The sequence below is a fragment of the Phyllobates terribilis genome, unplaced genomic scaffold, assembly GCF_046119375.1.
Source record: "Phyllobates terribilis strain yellow unplaced genomic scaffold, ASM4611937v1 Scaffold_4__5_contigs__length_816908805, whole genome shotgun sequence".
Taxonomy (NCBI): Eukaryota; Metazoa; Chordata; class Amphibia; order Anura; family Dendrobatidae; genus Phyllobates; species Phyllobates terribilis.
In genome coordinates this window covers 8550947-8570245 of record NW_027362764.1, presented here as the reverse complement: position 1 = coordinate 8570245, position 19299 = coordinate 8550947, and the positions used below count along the sequence as shown (strand labels likewise).

Genomic DNA, 19299 nt, shown 5'->3' with positions numbered 1-19299 from the left:
TGTGACCGCTCTTACAGTAGAGACCTCTGCAGTGTGACCGCTCTTACAGTACATGGCTCTATAGTGTGACCGCTCTTACAGTACAGAGCTCTATAGTGTGACCGCTCTTACAGTACAGAGCTCTATAGTGTGACCGCTCTTACAGTACAGAGTTCTATAGTGTGATCGCTCTTACAGTACAGAGCTCTATAGTGTGACCGCTCTTACAGTAGAGACCTCTGCAGTGTGACCGCTCTTACGGTACACGGCTCTATAGTGCGACCGCTCTTACAGTACAGAGCTCTATAGTGTGACCGCTCTTACGGTACACAGCTCTATAGTGTGACCGCTCTTACAGTACAGAGCTCTATAGTGTGACCGCTCTTACAGTACAGAGCTCTATAGTGTGACCGCTCTTACAGTAGAGACCTCTGCAGTGTGACCGCTCTTACAGTACACGGCTCTATAGTGTGACCGCTCTTACAGTACACAGCTCTATAGTGTGACCGCTCTTACAGTACACGGCTCTATAGTGTGACCGCTCTTACAGTACACAGCTCTATAGTGTGACCGCTCTTACAGTACACAGCTCTATAGTGTGACCGCTCTTACAGTACACGGCTCTATAGTGTGACCGCTCTTACAGTACACAGCTCTATAGTGTGACCGCTCTTACAGTACAGAGCTCTATAGTGTGACCGCTCTTACAGTACAGAGCTCTATAGTGTGACCGCTCTTACGGTACACAGCTCTATAGTGTGACCGCTCTTACGGTACACAGCTCTATAGTGTGACCGCTCTTACAGTACACAGCTCTATAGTGTGACCGCTCTTACGGTACAGAGCTCTATAGTGTGACCGCTCTTACAGTACAGAGCTCTATAGTGTGACCGCTCTTACAGTACACAGCTCTATAGTGTGACCGCTCTTACAGTACACAGCTCTATAGTGTGACCGCTCTTACAGTGCAGAGCTCTATAGTGTGACCGCTCTTACAGTACACAGCTCTATAGTGTGACCGCTCTTACAGTACACAGCTCTATAGTGTGACCGCTCTTACAGTACAGAGCTCTATAGTGTGTCCGCTCTTACAGTACAGAGCTCTATAGTGTGACCGCTCTTACAGTACAGAGCTCTATAGTGTGACCGCTCTTACAGTACACAGCTCTATAGTGTGACCGCTCTTACAGTACAGAGCTCTATAGTGTGACCGCTCTTACGGTACAGAGCTCCATAGTGTGACCGCTCTTACGGTACAGAGCTCCATAGTGTGACCGCTCTTACAGTACAGAGCTCTATAGTGTGACCGCTCTTACAGTACAGAGCTCTATAGTGTGACCGCTCTTACAGTACAGAGCTCTATAGTGTGACCGCTCTTACAGTACACAGCTCTATAGTGTGACCGCTCTTACAGTAGAGAGCTCTATAGTGTGACCGCTCTTACAGTACACAGCTCTATAGTGTGACCGCTCTTACGGTACAGAGCTCTATAGTGTGACCGCTCTTACGGTACAGAGCTCCATAGTGTGACCGCTCTTACAGTACAGAGCTCTATAGTGTGACCACTCTTACAGTACACAGCTCTATAGTGTGACCGCTCTTACAGTACAGAGCTCTATAGTGTGACCGCTCTTACAGTACACAGCTCTATAGTGTGACCGCTCTTACAGTAGAGAGCTCTATAGTGTGACCGCTCTTACAGTACACAGCTCTATAGTGTGACCGCTCTTACAGTACAGAGCTCTATAGTGTGACCACTCTTACAGTACACAGCTCTATAGTGTGACCGCTCTTACAGTACAGAGCTCTATAGTGTGACCGCTCTTACAGTACAGAGCTCTATAGTGTGACCGCTCTTACAGTACACAGCTCTATAGTGTGACCGCTCTTACAGTACACAGCTCTATAGTGTGACCGCTCTTACAATACACAGCTCTATAGTGTGACCGCTCTTACAGTACAGAGCTCTATAGCGTGACCGCTCTTACAGTACACAGCTCTATAGTGTGACCGCTCTTACAGTAGAGACCTCTGCAGTGTGACCGCTCTTACAGTACATGGCTCTATAGTGTGACCGCTCTTACAGTACAGAGCTCTATAGTGTGACCGCTCTTACAGTACAGAGCTCTATAGTGTGACCGCTCTTACAGTACAGAGTTCTATAGTGTGATCGCTCTTACAGTACAGAGCTCTATAGTGTGACCGCTCTTACAGTAGAGACCTCTGCAGTGTGACCGCTCTTACGGTACACGGCTCTATAGTGCGACCGCTCTTACAGTACAGAGCTCTATAGTGTGACCGCTCTTACGGTACACAGCTCTATAGTGTGACCGCTCTTACAGTACAGAGCTCTATAGTGTGACCGCTCTTACAGTACAGAGCTCTATAGTGTGACCGCTCTTACAGTAGAGACCTCTGCAGTGTGACCGCTCTTACAGTACACGGCTCTATAGTGTGACCGCTCTTACAGTACACAGCTCTATAGTGTGACCGCTCTTACAGTACACGGCTCTATAGTGTGACCGCTCTTACAGTACACAGCTCTATAGTGTGACCGCTCTTACAGTACACAGCTCTATAGTGTGACCGCTCTTACAGTACACGGCTCTATAGTGTGACCGCTCTTACAGTACACAGCTCTATAGTGTGACCGCTCTTACAGTACAGAGCTCTATAGTGTGACCGCTCTTACAGTACAGAGCTCTATAGTGTGACCGCTCTTACGGTACACAGCTCTATAGTGTGACCGCTCTTACGGTACACAGCTCTATAGTGTGACCGCTCTTACAGTACACAGCTCTATAGTGTGACCGCTCTTACGGTACAGAGCTCTATAGTGTGACCGCTCTTACAGTACAGAGCTCTATAGTGTGACCGCTCTTACAGTACACAGCTCTATAGTGTGACCGCTCTTACAGTACACAGCTCTATAGTGTGACCGCTCTTACAGTGCAGAGCTCTATAGTGTGACCGCTCTTACAGTACACAGCTCTATAGTGTGACCGCTCTTACAGTACACAGCTCTATAGTGTGACCGCTCTTACAGTACAGAGCTCTATAGTGTGTCCGCTCTTACAGTACAGAGCTCTATAGTGTGTCCGCTCTTACAGTACAGAGCTCTATAGTGTGACCGCTCTTACAGTACAGAGCTCTATAGTGTGACCGCTCTTACAGTACACAGCTCTATAGTGTGACCGCTCTTACAGTACAGAGCTCTATAGTGTGACCGCTCTTACGGTACAGAGCTCCATAGTGTGACCGCTCTTACGGTACAGAGCTCCATAGTGTGACCGCTCTTACAGTACAGAGCTCTATAGTGTGACCGCTCTTACAGTACAGAGCTCTATAGTGTGACCGCTCTTACAGTACAGAGCTCTATAGTGTGACCGCTCTTACAGTACACAGCTCTATAGTGTGACCGCTCTTACAGTAGAGAGCTCTATAGTGTGACCGCTCTTACAGTACACAGCTCTATAGTGTGACCGCTCTTACGGTACAGAGCTCTATAGTGTGACCGCTCTTACGGTACAGAGCTCCATAGTGTGACCGCTCTTACAGTACAGAGCTCTATAGTGTGACCACTCTTACAGTACACAGCTCTATAGTGTGACCGCTCTTACAGTACAGAGCTCTATAGTGTGACCGCTCTTACAGTACACAGCTCTATAGTGTGACCGCTCTTACAGTAGAGAGCTCTATAGTGTGACCGCTCTTACAGTACACAGCTCTATAGTGTGACCGCTCTTACAGTACAGAGCTCTATAGTGTGACCACTCTTACAGTACACAGCTCTATAGTGTGACCGCTCTTACAGTACAGAGCTCTATAGTGTGACCGCTCTTACAGTACAGAGCTCTATAGTGTGACCGCTCTTACAGTACACAGCTCTATAGTGTGACCGCTCTTACAGTACACAGCTCTATAGTGTGACCGCTCTTACAATACACAGCTCTATAGTGTGACCGCTCTTACAGTACAGAGCTCTATAGCGTGACCGCTCTTACAGTACACAGCTCTATAGTGTGACCGCTCTTACAGTACAGAGCTCCATAGTGTGACCGCTCTTACAGTACAGAGCTCTATAGTGTGACCGCTCTTACAGTACACAGCTCTATAGTGTGACCGCTCTTACAGTACACAGCTCTATAGTGTGACCGCTCTTACAGTACACAGCTCTATAGTGTGACCGCTCTTACAGTACAGAGTTCTATAGTGTGACCGCTCTTACAGTGCAGAGCTCTATAGTGTGACCACTCTTACAGTACACAGCTCTATAGTGTGACCGCTCTTACAGTACAGAGCTCTATAGTGTGACCGCTCTTACAGTACACAGCTCTATAGTGTGACCGCTCTTACAGTAGAGAGCTCTATAGTGTGACCGCTCTTACAGTACACAGCTCTATAGTGTGACCGCTCTTACAGTACAGAGCTCTATAGTGTGACCACTCTTACAGTACACAGCTCTATAGTGTGACCGCTCTTACAGTACAGAGCTCTATAGTGTGACCGCTCTTACAGTACAGAGCTCTATAGTGTGACCGCTCTTACAGTACAGAGCTCCACAGTGTGACCGCTCTTACAGTACAGAGCTTTATAGTGTGACCGCTCTTACAGTACAGAGCTCTATAGTGTGACCGCTCTTACATTACAGAGCTCTATAGTGTTACCGCTCTTACAGTAGTGACCTCCACAGTGTGACTGCTCTTACAGTACAGAGCTGTATAGTGTGACCGCTCTTACAGTACAGAGCTCTATAGTGTGACCGCTCTTACAGTACAGACCTCCACAGTGTGACCGCTCTTACAGTACAGACCTCCACAGTGTGACCGCTCTTACAGTACAGAGCACTATAGTGTGACCGCTATTACAGTACAGAGCTCTATAGTGTGACCGCTCTTACAGTACACAGCTCTATAGTGTGATTGCTCTTACAGTACAGAGCTCTATAGTGTGACCGCTCTTACAGTACAGAGCTCTATAGTGTGACCGCTATTACAGTACAGAGCTCTATAGTGTGACCGCTCTTACAGTAGAGACCTCCACAGTGTGACCGCTCTTACAGTACAGAGCTCTATAGTGTGACCGCTCTTACAGTAGTGACCTCCACAGTGTGACCGCTCTTACAGTACACAGCTCTATAGTGTGATTGCTCTTACAGTACAGAGCTCTATAATGTGACCGCTCTTACAGTACAGAGCTCTATAGTGTGACCGCTCTTACAGTACAGACCTCTATAGTGTGACCGCTCTTACAGTACAGACCTCCACAGTGTGACCGCTCTTACAGTACAGAGCTCTATAGTGTGACCGCTCTTACAGTACAGAGCTCTATAGTGTGACCGCTCTTACAGTACATAGCTCTATAGTGTGACCGCTATTACAGTACAGAGCTCTATAGTGTGACCGCTCTTACAGTACACAGCTCTATAGTGTGACCGCTCTTACAGTACAGAGCTCTATAGTGTGACCGCTCTTACAGTGCAGAGCTCTATAGTGTGACCGCTCTTACAGTAGAGAGCTCTATAGTGTGACCACTCTTACAGTAGAGACCTCTGCAGTGTGACCGCTCTTACAGTACATGGCTCTATAGTGTGACCGCTCTTACAGTACAGAGCTCTATAGTGTGACCGCTCTTACAGTACAGAGCTCTATAGTGTGACCGCTCTTACAGTACAGAGTTCTATAGTGTGATCGCTCTTACAGTACAGAGCTCTATAGTGTGACCGCTCTTACAGTAGAGACCTCTGCAGTGTGACCGCTCTTACGGTACACGGCTCTATAGTGCGACCGCTCTTACAGTACAGAGCTCTATAGTGTGACCGCTCTTACGGTACACAGCTCTATAGTGTGACCGCTCTTACAGTACAGAGCTCTATAGTGTGACCGCTCTTACAGTACAGAGCTCTATAGTGTGACCGCTCTTACAGTAGAGACCTCTGCAGTGTGACCGCTCTTACAGTACACGGCTCTATAGTGTGACCGCTCTTACAGTACACAGCTCTATAGTGTGACCGCTCTTACAGTACACGGCTCTATAGTGTGACCGCTCTTACAGTACACAGCTCTATAGTGTGACCGCTCTTACAGTACACAGCTCTATAGTGTGACCGCTCTTACAGTACACGGCTCTATAGTGTGACCGCTCTTACAGTACACAGCTCTATAGTGTGACCGCTCTTACAGTACAGAGCTCTATAGTGTGACCGCTCTTACAGTACAGAGCTCTATAGTGTGACCGCTCTTACGGTACACAGCTCTATAGTGTGACCGCTCTTACGGTACACAGCTCTATAGTGTGACCGCTCTTACAGTACACAGCTCTATAGTGTGACCGCTCTTACGGTACAGAGCTCTATAGTGTGACCGCTCTTACAGTACAGAGCTCTATAGTGTGACCGCTCTTACAGTACACAGCTCTATAGTGTGACCGCTCTTACAGTACACAGCTCTATAGTGTGACCGCTCTTACAGTGCAGAGCTCTATAGTGTGACCGCTCTTACAGTACACAGCTCTATAGTGTGACCGCTCTTACAGTACACAGCTCTATAGTGTGACCGCTCTTACAGTACAGAGCTCTATAGTGTGTCCGCTCTTACAGTACAGAGCTCTATAGTGTGACCGCTCTTACAGTACAGAGCTCTATAGTGTGACCGCTCTTACAGTACACAGCTCTATAGTGTGACCGCTCTTACAGTACAGAGCTCTATAGTGTGACCGCTCTTACGGTACAGAGCTCCATAGTGTGACCGCTCTTACGGTACAGAGCTCCATAGTGTGACCGCTCTTACGGTACAGAGCTCTATAGTGTGACCGCTCTTACAGTACAGAGCTCTATAGTGTGACCGCTCTTACAGTACAGAGCTCTATAGTGTGACCGCTCTTACAGTACAGAGCTCTATAGTGTGACCGCTCTTACAGTACAGAGCTCTATAGTGTGACCGCTCTTACGGTACAGAGCTCTATAGTGTGACCGCTCTTACGGTACAGAGCTCTATAGTGTGACCGCTCTTACAGTACAGAGCTCTATAGTGTGACCGCTCTTACGGCACAGAGCTCTATAGTGTGACCGCTCTTACGGTACAGAGCTCTATAGTGTGACCGCTCTTACGGTACAGAGCTCTATAGTGTGACCGCTCTTACAGTACAGAGCTCTATAGTGTGACCGCTCTTACGGTACAGAGCTCTATAGTGTGACCGCTCTTACGGTACAGAGCTCTATAGTGTGACCGCTCTTACAGTACAGAGCTCTATAGTGTGACCGCTCTTACGGTACAGAGCTCTATAGTGTGACCGCTCTTACAGTACAGAGCTCTATAGTGTGACCGCTCTTACAGTACAGAGCTCTATAGTGTGACCGCTCTTACAGTAGAGACTCCAGAGTGTGATTTCTCTTACCATACTGCACTCCTTCAGAGTAGCCTATTTTGCGTTTGACAGGTTGGGCACTTTATTTCCATTTCTATAATTGTTGAACTTATGGTCAATGACTAATAATTGGAGAATACTCCCGCCCACTTTATTAAAGACTCCATTATTTGGCAGATTAGAAAGTGCAGTCATTATTTACCTCTTCTTCACACAGAACCTGAGGAGTCTTACGGCTTTGTGATTGTCTCCTTGAGTGGTCAGAGTTGGCATTTCGAGGCGTCTATCTATGAGGACCGTGAGCTTTGGGTTCAGGCCATTGAAAGTCAGATCTTGGCAAGTCTGCAGAGCTGCGAGAGTACAAAGAACAAGGTGAGGTGCAAGACGTGATGAGTGCCAACGACTGCGGACTAGCCCTCCCCGCGCGCCTTAATCCGCTCTTCTGCTCTTCTTCCAGGCACGTCTCGGCAGTCAGAGTGATGCTCTTGCCATCCAATCCATACGGAGTGTGAGAGGAAACAGCTTGTGTGTAGATTGTGACACTGCCAGTGAGTAGCCACCCGCTGGATCCCAATCCTATGGTTTCTCATAAATTGTCTTTGGTATGAGGATTTATTTATGTTGATCTTTAGAAATATCATGCATCTGAATTGTTATCCCTGAACCTAGTGTCCACGATGTATAGATCTCTCAGGAGTCAGTGTCCACGATGTATAGATCTCTCAGGAGTCAGTGTCCACGATGTATAGATCTCTCAGGAGTCAGTGTCCACGATGTATAGATCTCCCAGGAGTCAGTGTCCACGATGTATAGATCTCCCAGGAGTCAGTGTCCACGATGTATAGATCTCCCAGGAGTCAGTGTCCACGATGTATAGATCTCTCAGGAGTCAGTGTCCACGATGTATAGATCTCTCAGGAGTCAGTGTCCACGATGTATAGATCTCTCAGGAGTCAGTGTCCACGATGTATAGATCTCTCAGGAGTCAGTGTCCACGATGTATAGATCTCTCAGGAGTCAGTGTCCACGATGTATAGATCTCCCAGGAGTCAGTGTCCACGATGTATAGATCTCCCAGGAGTCAGTGTCCACGATGTATAGATCTCCCAGGAGTCAGTGTCCACGATGTATAGATCTCCCAGGAGTCAGTGTCCACGATGTATAGATCTCCCAGGAGTCAGTGTCCACGATGTATAGATCTCCCAGGAGTCAGTGTCCACGATGTATAGATCTCCCAGGAGTCAGTGTCCACAATGTATAGATCTCTCAGGAGTCAGTGTCCACAATGTATAGATCTCTCAGGAGTCAGTGTCCACAATGTATAGATCTCTCAGGAGTCAGTGTCCACGATGTATAGATCTCCCAGGAGTCAGTGTCCACGATGTATAGATCTCTCAGGAGTCAGTGTCCACGATGTATAGATCTCTCAGGAGTCAGTGTCCACGATGTATAGATCTCTCAGGAGTCAGTGTCCACTCTGTATAGATCTCTCAGGAGTCGGGGTCCACCCTGTATAGACCTCCCAGCAGTCGGGGTCCACCCTGTATAGACCTCCCAGCAGTCGGGGTCCACCCTGTATAGACCTCCCGGCGGTCGGGGTCCACCCTGTATAGATCTCCCAGCAGTCGGGGTCCACACTGTATAGATCTCCCGGCGGTCGGGGTCCACCCTGTATAGACCTCCCGGCGGTCGGGGTCCACCCTGTATAGACCTCCCAGCAGTCGGGGTCCACCCTGTATAGACCTCCCGGCGGTCGGGGTCCACCCTGTATAGACCTCCCGGCGGTCGGGGTCCACCCTGTATAGATCTCCCGGCGGTCGGGGTCCACCCTGTATAGACCTCCCGGCGGTCGGGGTCCACCCTGTATAGACCTCCCGGCGGTCGGGGTCCACCCTGTATAGATCTCCCGGCGGTCGGGGTCCACCCTGTATAGATCTCCCGGCGGTCGGGGTCCACCCTGTATAGATCTCCCGGCGGTCGGGGTCCACCCTGTATAGATCTCCCGGCGGTCGGGGTCCACCCTGTATAGATCTTCCGGCGGTTGGGGTCCACCCTGTATAGATCTCCCAGCAGTCGGGGTCCACCCTGTATAGATTGCCATGTGTATATACAGTGAACCTTTTTTACTTCGGTTGTTCAGTGGTAATATTGAGCAAAACTAAAGTCATGAGGCAGAATATTTGTTGGGATAAGTGCGGTGTATGGGAGCAGATTCTCACGGTGGCCATTGAACAGAACCTAAGATGATACCAAAGTGAGCACATGCCCTGCAGTATTAGTGATAATACAGGTAATAACACAGGGGACTTAGTTGACACTATTTTGATCATAAAAGCCATCACACCGCAACAATGTGTATCGAATCTGGATGGACCCTGACTCTTGTAGGTCACCTCACTCTGTGTAAGCAGACCTCAAAATAGATGATGTAGAAGAATAAAAAAAAGTCTAATGCTACAATAATGAGAGGAGAATGGCCATGATCTGTGTGCGAGGAGAGCGCCGCGTTCCGCCGCCCGCTGGTGCGGCTTCCTCAGGGGTATGCGGCATTTGGAATGGCTGTTGTGAATCTTATTGGGGGTTTATTCGTACCACATGTATACTTTGTATTGGTCGCCGGGCTGTCATTTCTGGTGTGTATCAGTCCTGATGTTCCCAGGGACGCAGGCTGGGGTCTCCCTGAATTATCACATGACGGAGGGCTGTTCTTTATGTGTCTCTCTATAAGATCATGCTCACTTTATAATGTGCTTCTGTTCGTCTGCATTTATTTGTGAGGTGTCCCATGTTTTTTGGGGGCCCATTCTCCCCCGTCCTCTTTAATAGACTATGTAATCCAGTGAGTGTGGCCTTACTTCTTCTCTCCACACAATTTCCTGCTCCTCTTGATGTTTTGAGCTTAGACCCATCGATTAGACCCTAATGTTCACAAATAGGGCAGGAATATGAGGGACGTTGGAGGCTTGGAGCCGGCGTCAGACGAGGGTTCCTCTGCTCCTGGCTCACCAGGCATGGTGTGATGGAAAGGTTCTCGTTTCTCACCTTGTGGCGGACGTAGCGGCCCCCCTCAGATGTGACCTCTCTGCTCTTTTCTTCCTTTAGATCCAGACTGGACTAGTCTTAACCTAGGGGCACTGATGTGTATTGAGTGTTCTGGGATACATCGTAACCTCGGGACTCACTTGTCTCGAGTACGGTCCCTTGATTTGGACGACTGGCCGGTGGAGCTTACAATGGTCATGATGGCAATCGGGAACAGTCTGGCGAATGCTGTTTGGGAGCACTGTACGGAGGGTTATACCAAGCCGAGTCCTGAGAGCTCCAGGTGAGTGCCGAACACACGACCACCACCGATCCCCAATAGTCCCACCAAATCCCACAAGGAATATAGTGCAACTCCTTATGCATTTTACACCAAGGCATGTGACAAAGGGTCCAGGCGACCATCTTGCTTCACATTCCCAGGAGGCGCCTCATCACAACTTGTCATACCACAATCAGATTTTATGATAATTTTTATGAAGCCTCCTAGAAGGAGCTGGTGCCTCCCTTCACCTTATAGATCAAGTTAAAAGAAATGGCGGCGTGTTAACCTTTTCATGACAGAAAGCTTTTGATTCTTAAAGGCCTAATGACCCTAAGCATACTTACCTCCCTGACCGGTGCTGCATGTCCAGTCCGTACGCTACAGTTTATGTCACGTGAACGCTGCAGCTCATCAGCGGCTTGTGGTGGGCTGCAGCCTGCAAACTTGCATCTAATGGAACTATGAAGCCTGCGGCATTCACGCGCCATAAACGAGGTGGCAGCGCATGGAGCGGAGGAGCGGCTCTGGTCAAGGAGCCAAGTATGCTTTTATTCTGCCGCAAGCCCATGAAACAAGGCCGAATGTGGAAACGTTTCTTTAGGAATATAGTTTGCGCACCCAGTGAGACGTCAGCCCTCTCATCCTCCATGTCTGATAAAGAACACGAGGCAGTGGTGGTTGTGGCGTTCATGTGTCTGAATGATGGCTGATGCTCGCCGACAGAAGCCCAGCTGCCTCAACTCAAACTAGAACCTTAAAGGGGTTTTTCCCATGAACAAAAGTTGATTTTAATCAATAGATCTTTGAATAATAAGTTCCACAATTGAATGTATTTAAATAAAATGTTCCTGCGCCGAGATAATCTTATAAATGTCCCCTGCTGTGTACTGTGTGATGTCTGTGTCTGACCATACAGGGACATGGTCTGATCATACCACATCTCCTGGACAGGGGGGAAGCAAAAGAGTATTCAGATAGGACAGCCGGGGATCACATGAGAGTATACAGACAGGACAGCCGGGGATCCCATGAGAGTATACAGACAGGACAGCCGGGGATCACATGAGAGTATACAGACAGGACAGTAGGGTATCACATGAGAGTATACAGACAAGACAGCAGGGGATCACATGAGAGTATACAGACATTACAGCACGGGATCACATGAGAGTATACAGACAGGATAGCCGGGGATCACATGAGAGTATACAGACAGGACAGCCGGGGATCACATGAGAGTATACAGACAGGATAGCCAGGGATCACATGAGAGTATACAGACAGGACAGTAGGAGATCACATGAGAGTATACAGACAGGATAGCCAGGGATCACATGAGAGTATACAGACAGGACAGCCGGGGATCACATGAGAGTATACAGACAGGATAGCCAGGGATCACATGAGAGTATACAGACAGGACAGTAGGAGATCACATGAGAGTATACAGACAAGACAGCAGGGGATCACATGAGAGTATACAGACAGGATAGCCGGGGATCACATGAGAGTATACAGACAGGATAGCCGGGGATCACATGAGAGTATACAGACAGGACAGTAGGGTATCACATGAGAGTATACAGACAAGACAGCAGGGGATCACATGAGAGTATACAGACAGGACAGCCGGGGATCACATGAGAGTATACAGACAGGATAGCCGGGGATCACATGAGCGTATACAGACAGGACAGCCGGGGATCACATGAGAGTATACAGTCAGATAGCCGGGGATCACATGAGAGTATACAGACAAGACAGCAGGGGATCACATGAGAGTATACAGACAGGACAGCCGGGGATCACATGAGAGTATACAGACAGGATAGCCGGGGATCACATGAGAGTATACAGACAGGACAGTAGGGTATCACATGAGAGTATACAGACAAGACAGCCGGGGATCACATGAGAGTATACAGACAAGACAGCCGGGGATCACATGAGAGTATACAGACAGGACAGCAGGGGATCACATGAGAGTATACAGACATTACAGCAGGGGATCACATGAGAGTATACAAACATTACAGCACTGGATCACATGAGAGTATACAGACAGGATGGCCGGAATCACAGCTGATTCTTTCTTTGAAGTTAAACATTGTTTAAAAACCGGCAGTGAAATGTTTTACCTCACAAAAAGAATCAGCTGTGATCCTGGCTGTCCTGTCTGTATACTCTCATGTGATCCCCGGCTATCCTGTCTGTATACTCTCATGTGATCCCTGCTGTAATGTCTGTATACTCTCATGTGATCCCCTGCTATCCTGTCTGTATACTCTCATGTGATCCCTGCTGTAATGTCTGTATACTCTCATGTGATCCCCTGCTGTAATGTCTGTATACTCTCATGTGATCCCCTGCTGTCCTGTCTGTATACTCTCATGTGATCCCCGGCTGTCTTGTCTGTATACTCTCATGTGATCCCCGGCTGTCTTGTCTGTATACTCTCATGTGATACCCTACTGTCCTGTCTGTATACTCTCATGTGATCCCCGGCTATCCTGTCTGTATACTCTCATGTGATCCCCGGCTGTCCTGTCTGTATACTCTCATGTGATCCCCGGCTATCCTGTCTGTATACTCTCATGTGATCCCCGGCCGTCCTGTCTGTATACTCTCATGTGATCCCCGGCTGTCCTGTCTGTATACTCTCATGTGATCCCCGGCTGTCCTGTCTGTATACTCTCATGTGATCCCCGGCTGTCTTGTCTGTATACTCTCATGTGATCCTGGCTGTCCTGTCTGTATACTCTCATGTGATCCTGGCTGTCCTGTCTGTATACTCTCATGTGATCCTGGCTGTCCTGTCTGTATACTCTCATGTGATCCCGTGCTGTAATGTCTGTATACTCTCATGTGATCCTGGCTGTCCTGTCTGTATACTCTCATGTGATCCCGTGCTGTAATGTCTGTATACTCTCATGTGATCCCGTGCTGTAATGTCTGTATACTCTCATGTGATCCTGGCTGTAATGTCTGTATACTCTCATGTGATCCCGGCTGTCCTGTCTGTATACTCTCATGTGATCCCGTGCTGTAATGTCTGTATACTCTCATGTGATCCCGTGCTGTAATGTCTGTATACTCTCATGTGATCCCCTGCTGTAATGTCTGTATACTCTCATGTGATCCCGTGCTGTAATGTCTGTATACTCTCATGTGATCCCGTGCTGTAATGTCTGTATACTCTCATGTGATCCCCGGCCGTCCTGTCTGTATACTCTCATGTGATCTGTGCTGTAATGTCTGTATACTCTCATGTGATCCTGGCTGTAATGTCTGTATACTCTCATGTGATCCCTGCTGTAATGTCTGTATACTCTCATGTGATCCCATGCTGTAATGTCTGTATACTCTCATGTGATCCCATGCTGTAATGCCTGTATACTCTCATGTGATCCCGGCTGTAATGTCTGTATACTCTCATGTGATCCTGTGCTGTAATGTCTGTATACTCTCATGTGATCCCCTGCTATCCTGTCTGTATACTCTCATGTGATCCTGGCTATAATGTCTGTATACTCTCATGTGATCCCGTGCTGTAATGTCTGTATACTCTCATGTGATCCCCGGCTATCCTGTCTGTATACTCTCATGTGATCCTGGCTATAATGTCTGTATACTCTCATGTGATCCCGTGCTGTAATGTCTGTATACTCTCATGTGATCCCCGGCTATCCTGTCTGTATACTCTCATGTGATCCCCGGCCGTCCTGTCTGTATACTCTCATGTGATCCCCGGCCGTCCTGTCTGTATACTCTCATGTGATCCCCGGCCGTCCTGTCTGTATACTCTCATGTGATCCCCGGCCGTCCTGTCTGTATACTCTCATGTGATCCCCGGCCGTCCTGTCTGTATACTCTCATGTGATCCCCGGCCGTCCTGTCTGTATACTCTCATGTGATCCTGGCTGTCCTGTCTGTATACTCTCATGTGATCCTGTGCTGTAATGTCTGTATACTCTCATGTGATCCTGGCTGTCCTGTCTGTATACTCTCATGTGATCCCGTGCTGTAATGTCTGTATACTCTCATGTGATCCCGTGCTGTAATGTCTGTATACTCTCATGTGATCCCGGCTGTAATGTCTGTATACTCTCATGTGATCCCGTGCTGTAATGTCTGTATACTCTCATGTGATCCCGTGCTGTAATGTCTGTATACTCTCATGTGATCCTGGCTGTAATGTCTGTATACTCTCATGTGATCCCGGCTGTCCTGTCTGTATACTCTCATGTGATCCCGTGCTGTAATGTCTGTATACTCTCATGTGATCCCGTGCTGTAATGTCGTGTATACTCTCATGTGATCCCGTGCTGTAATGTCTGTATAATCTCATGTGATCCCGTGCTGTAATGTCTGTATACTCTCATGTGATCCCCGGCTATCCTGCCTGTATACTCTCATGTGATCCCCGGCCGTCCTGCCTGTATACTCTCATGTGATCCCCGGCCGTCCTGTCTGTATACTCTCATGTGATCCCCGGCCGTCCTGTCTGTATACTCTCATGTGATCCCCGGCCGTCCTGTCTGTATACTCTCATGTGATCCCCGGCCGTCCTGTCTGTATACTCTCATGTGATCCCCGGCCGTCCTGTCTGTATACTCTCATGTGATCCCCGGCCGTCCTGTCTGTATACTCTCATGTGATCCCCGGCCGTCCTGTCTGTATACTCTCATGTGATCCCCGGCCGTCCTGTCTGTATACTCTCATGTGATCCCCGGCCGTCCTGTCTGTATACTCTCATGTGATCCCCGGCCGTCCTATCTGTATACTCTCATGTGATCCCTGGCTATCCTGTCTGTATACTCTCATGTGATCCCCGGCTATCCTGTCTGTATACTCTCATGTGATCCCGTGCTGTCCTGTCTGTATACTCTCATGTGATCCCCCTGCTGTACTGTCTGTATACTCTCATGTGATCCCCGGCCGTCCTGTCTGTATACTCTCATGTGATCCCCGGCCGTCCTGTCTGTATACTCTCATGTGATCCCCGGCCGTCCTGTCTGTATACTGTCATGTGATCCCCTGCTGTCCTGTCTGTATACTCTTTTGCTTCCTCCCCTGTCCAGTAGATGTGGTATGATCAGACCATGTTCATATACGGTCAGACACAGACATCACACAGTACACAGCAGGGGACATTGATAGAATAACCCTGTGCTGAGATAATCTTATTTAGACACATCCAAATGTGGAAATTATTATTATTCCAAGATCTATTGATTAAAATTAACTTTCGTTCGTGGGAAAAACCCCTTTAAAAAAGACATTACAGTAAAGAGAAAAATGTAAATCAGGCGGATGGAAGCAAGAGGCTTAGATTGTCCTGAACTGGGTGCATCCACCTTTTAAAAGCTGTGCTCAAATGCTGAAAGTAGCTGGGTTATTTCTATACGCCGGCATACACGACCGTACACCGGCTTACATGGCCGTACACCGGCTTACATGACCGTACACCGGCTTACATGACCGTACACCGGCTTACATGACCGTACACCGGCTTACATGACCGTACATCGGCTTACATGGCCGTACCCCGGCTTACATGACCGTACATCGGCTTACATGGCCGTACCCCGGCTTACATGACCGTACATCGGCTTACATGGCCGTACCCCGGCTTACATGGCCGTACCCCGGCTTACATGGCCGTACCCCGGCTTACATGACCGTACACCGGCATACATGACCGTACACCGGCTTACATTGCCGTACACCGGCTTACATGGCCGTACACCGGCTTACATGACCGTACATCGGCTTACATGGCCGTACGCCGGCTTACATGACCGTACACCGGCTTACATGGCCGTACACCGGCTTACATGACCGTACACCGGCTTACATGACCGTACACCGGCTTACATGACCGTACATCGGCTTACATGGCCGTACCCCGGCTTACATGACCGTACATCGGCTTACATGGCCGTACCCCGGCTTACATGGCCGTACCCCGGCTTACATGGCCGTACCCCGGCTTACATGACCGTACACCGGCATACATGACCGTACACCGGCTTACATTGCCGTACACCGGCTTACATGGCCGTACACCGGCTTACATGACCGTACATCGGCTTACATGGCCGTACGCCGGCTTACATGACCGTACGCCGGCTTACATGACCGTACACCGGCTTACATGGCCGTACCCCGGCTTACATGGCCGTACCCCGGCTTACATGACCGTACACCGGCATACATGACCGTACACCGGCTTACATTGCCGTACCCCGGCTTACATGGCCGTACACCGGCTTACATGACCGTACATCGGCTTACATGACCGTACCCCGGCTTACATGACCGTACATCGGCTTACATGGCTGTACGCCGGCTTACATGACCGTACACCGGCTTACATGGCTGTACGCCGGCTTACATGACCGTACGCCAGCTTACATGGCCGTACGCCGGCTTACATTGCCGTACACCATCTTACATGACCGTACCCCGGCTTACATGACCGTACACCGGCTTACATTGCCGTACACTGGCTTACATGACCGTATCCCGTATGCCAACGTAGATGACCGTATGCTAATTTACATGACCGTACCCCAGCTTACATGACCGTACCCCAGCTTACATGACCGTACCCCAGCTTACATGACCGTACCCCAGCTTACATGACCGTACCCCAGCTTACATGACCGTACCCCAGCTTACATGACCGTACCCCAGCTTACATGACCGTACCCCAGCTTACATGACCGTACCCCAGCTTACATGACCGTACCCCATCTTACATGGCCGCACGCCATCTTACATGACTGTACGCCATCTTACATGACTGTACGCCATCTTACATGACTGTACGCCATCTTACATGACCGTACACCGGCTTACATGGCTGTACGCCGGCTTACATGACCGTACACCGGCTTACATGGCCGTACACCGGCTTACATGGCCGTACCCCGGCTTACATGGCCGTACCCCGGCTTACATTGCCGTACACCGGCTTACATGGCCGTACACCGGCTTACATGACCGTACACCGGCTTACATGACCGTACCCCGGCTTACATGACCGTACATCGGCTTACATGGCCGTACGCTGGCTTACATGACCGTACACCGGCTTACATGGCTGTACGCCGGCTTACATGACCGTATGCCGGCTTACATGGCCGTACGCCGGCTTACATTGCCGTACACCGGCTTACATTGCCGTACACCGGCTTACATTGCCGTACACCGGCTTACATGACCGTACCCCGGCTTACATGACCGTACACCGGCTTACATTGCCGTACACTGGCTTACATGACCGTATCCCGTATGCCAACGTAGATGACCGTATGCTAATTTACATGACCGTACCCCAGCTTACATGACCGTACCCCAGCTTACATGACCGTACCCTAGCTTACATGACCGTACCCTAGCTTACATGACCGTACCCCAGCTTACATGACCGTACCCCAGCTTACATGACCGTACCCCAGCTTACATGACCGTACCCCAGCTTACATGACCGTACCCCAGCTTACATGACCGTACCCCAGCTTACATGACCGTACCCCAGCTTACATGACCGTACCCCATCTTACATGGCCGCACGCCAGCTTACATGACTGTACGCCAACTTACATGACCTTACGCCATCTTACATGACTGTACGCCATCTTACATGACTGTACGCCATCTTACATGACCGTACACCGGCTTACATGACCGTACCCCAGCTTACATGACCGTACCCCAGCTTACATGACCGTACGCCATCTTACATGACCGTACGCCATCTTACATGACCGTACGCCATCTTACATGACCGTACGCCATCTTACATGACCGTACGCCGGCTTACATGACCGTACGCCATCTTACATGACTGTACGCCATCTTACATGACTGTACGCCATCTTACATGACTGTACGCCATCTTACATGACTGTACGCCATCTTACATGGCCGTACCGCATCTTACATGACCGTACGCCATCTTACATGACCGTACGCCATCTTACATGACCGTACGCCATCTTACATGACTGTACGCCATCTTACATGACTGTACGCCATCTTACATGACTGTACGCCATCTTACATGACTGTACGCCATCTTACATGACTGTACGCCGGCTTACATGACCGTACGCCGGCTTACATGACCGTACGCCGGCTTACATGACCGTACGCCATCTTACATGACCGTACGCCATCTTACATGACCGTACGCCATCTTACATGACTGTACGCCATCTTACATGACTGTACGTCATCTTACATGACTGTACGCCATCTTACATGACCGTACGCCATCTTACATGACCGTACGCCATCTTACATGACCGTACGCCATCTTACATGACCGTACGCCATCTTACATGACCGTACGCCGGCTTACATGACCGTACGCCATCTTACATGACCGTACGCCATCTTACATGACCGTACGCCATCTTACATGACCGTACGCCATCTTACATGACCGTACGCCATCTTACATGACCGTACGCCATCTTACATGACCGTACGCCGGCTTACATGACCGTACGCCATCTTACATGACCGTACGCCATCTTACATGACCGTACGCCATCTTACATGACTGTACGCCATCTTACATGACTGTACGCCATCTTACATGGCCGTACCGCATCTTACATGACCGTACGCCATCT

At 49.2% G+C, this 19299-nt stretch overlaps 1 protein-coding gene across 5 annotated transcripts in view; it reads left to right on the top strand.

Moving 5' to 3' along the window:
• AGAP3 (ArfGAP with GTPase domain, ankyrin repeat and PH domain 3) overlaps window positions 1–19299 on the top strand; it is a 447006-nt gene that overhangs the window by 421764 nt on the left and 5943 nt on the right. For all 5 annotated transcript variants that reach the window (XM_073677119.1, XM_073677116.1, XM_073677118.1 and 2 more), the window contains 3 exons: window positions 7562–7716; window positions 7802–7892; window positions 10447–10669. In XM_073677119.1, the coding sequence (XP_073533220.1) occupies window positions 7562–7716; window positions 7802–7892; window positions 10447–10669 (469 nt within the window). The remainder of the gene's footprint in view (window positions 1–7561; window positions 7717–7801; window positions 7893–10446; window positions 10670–19299) is intronic.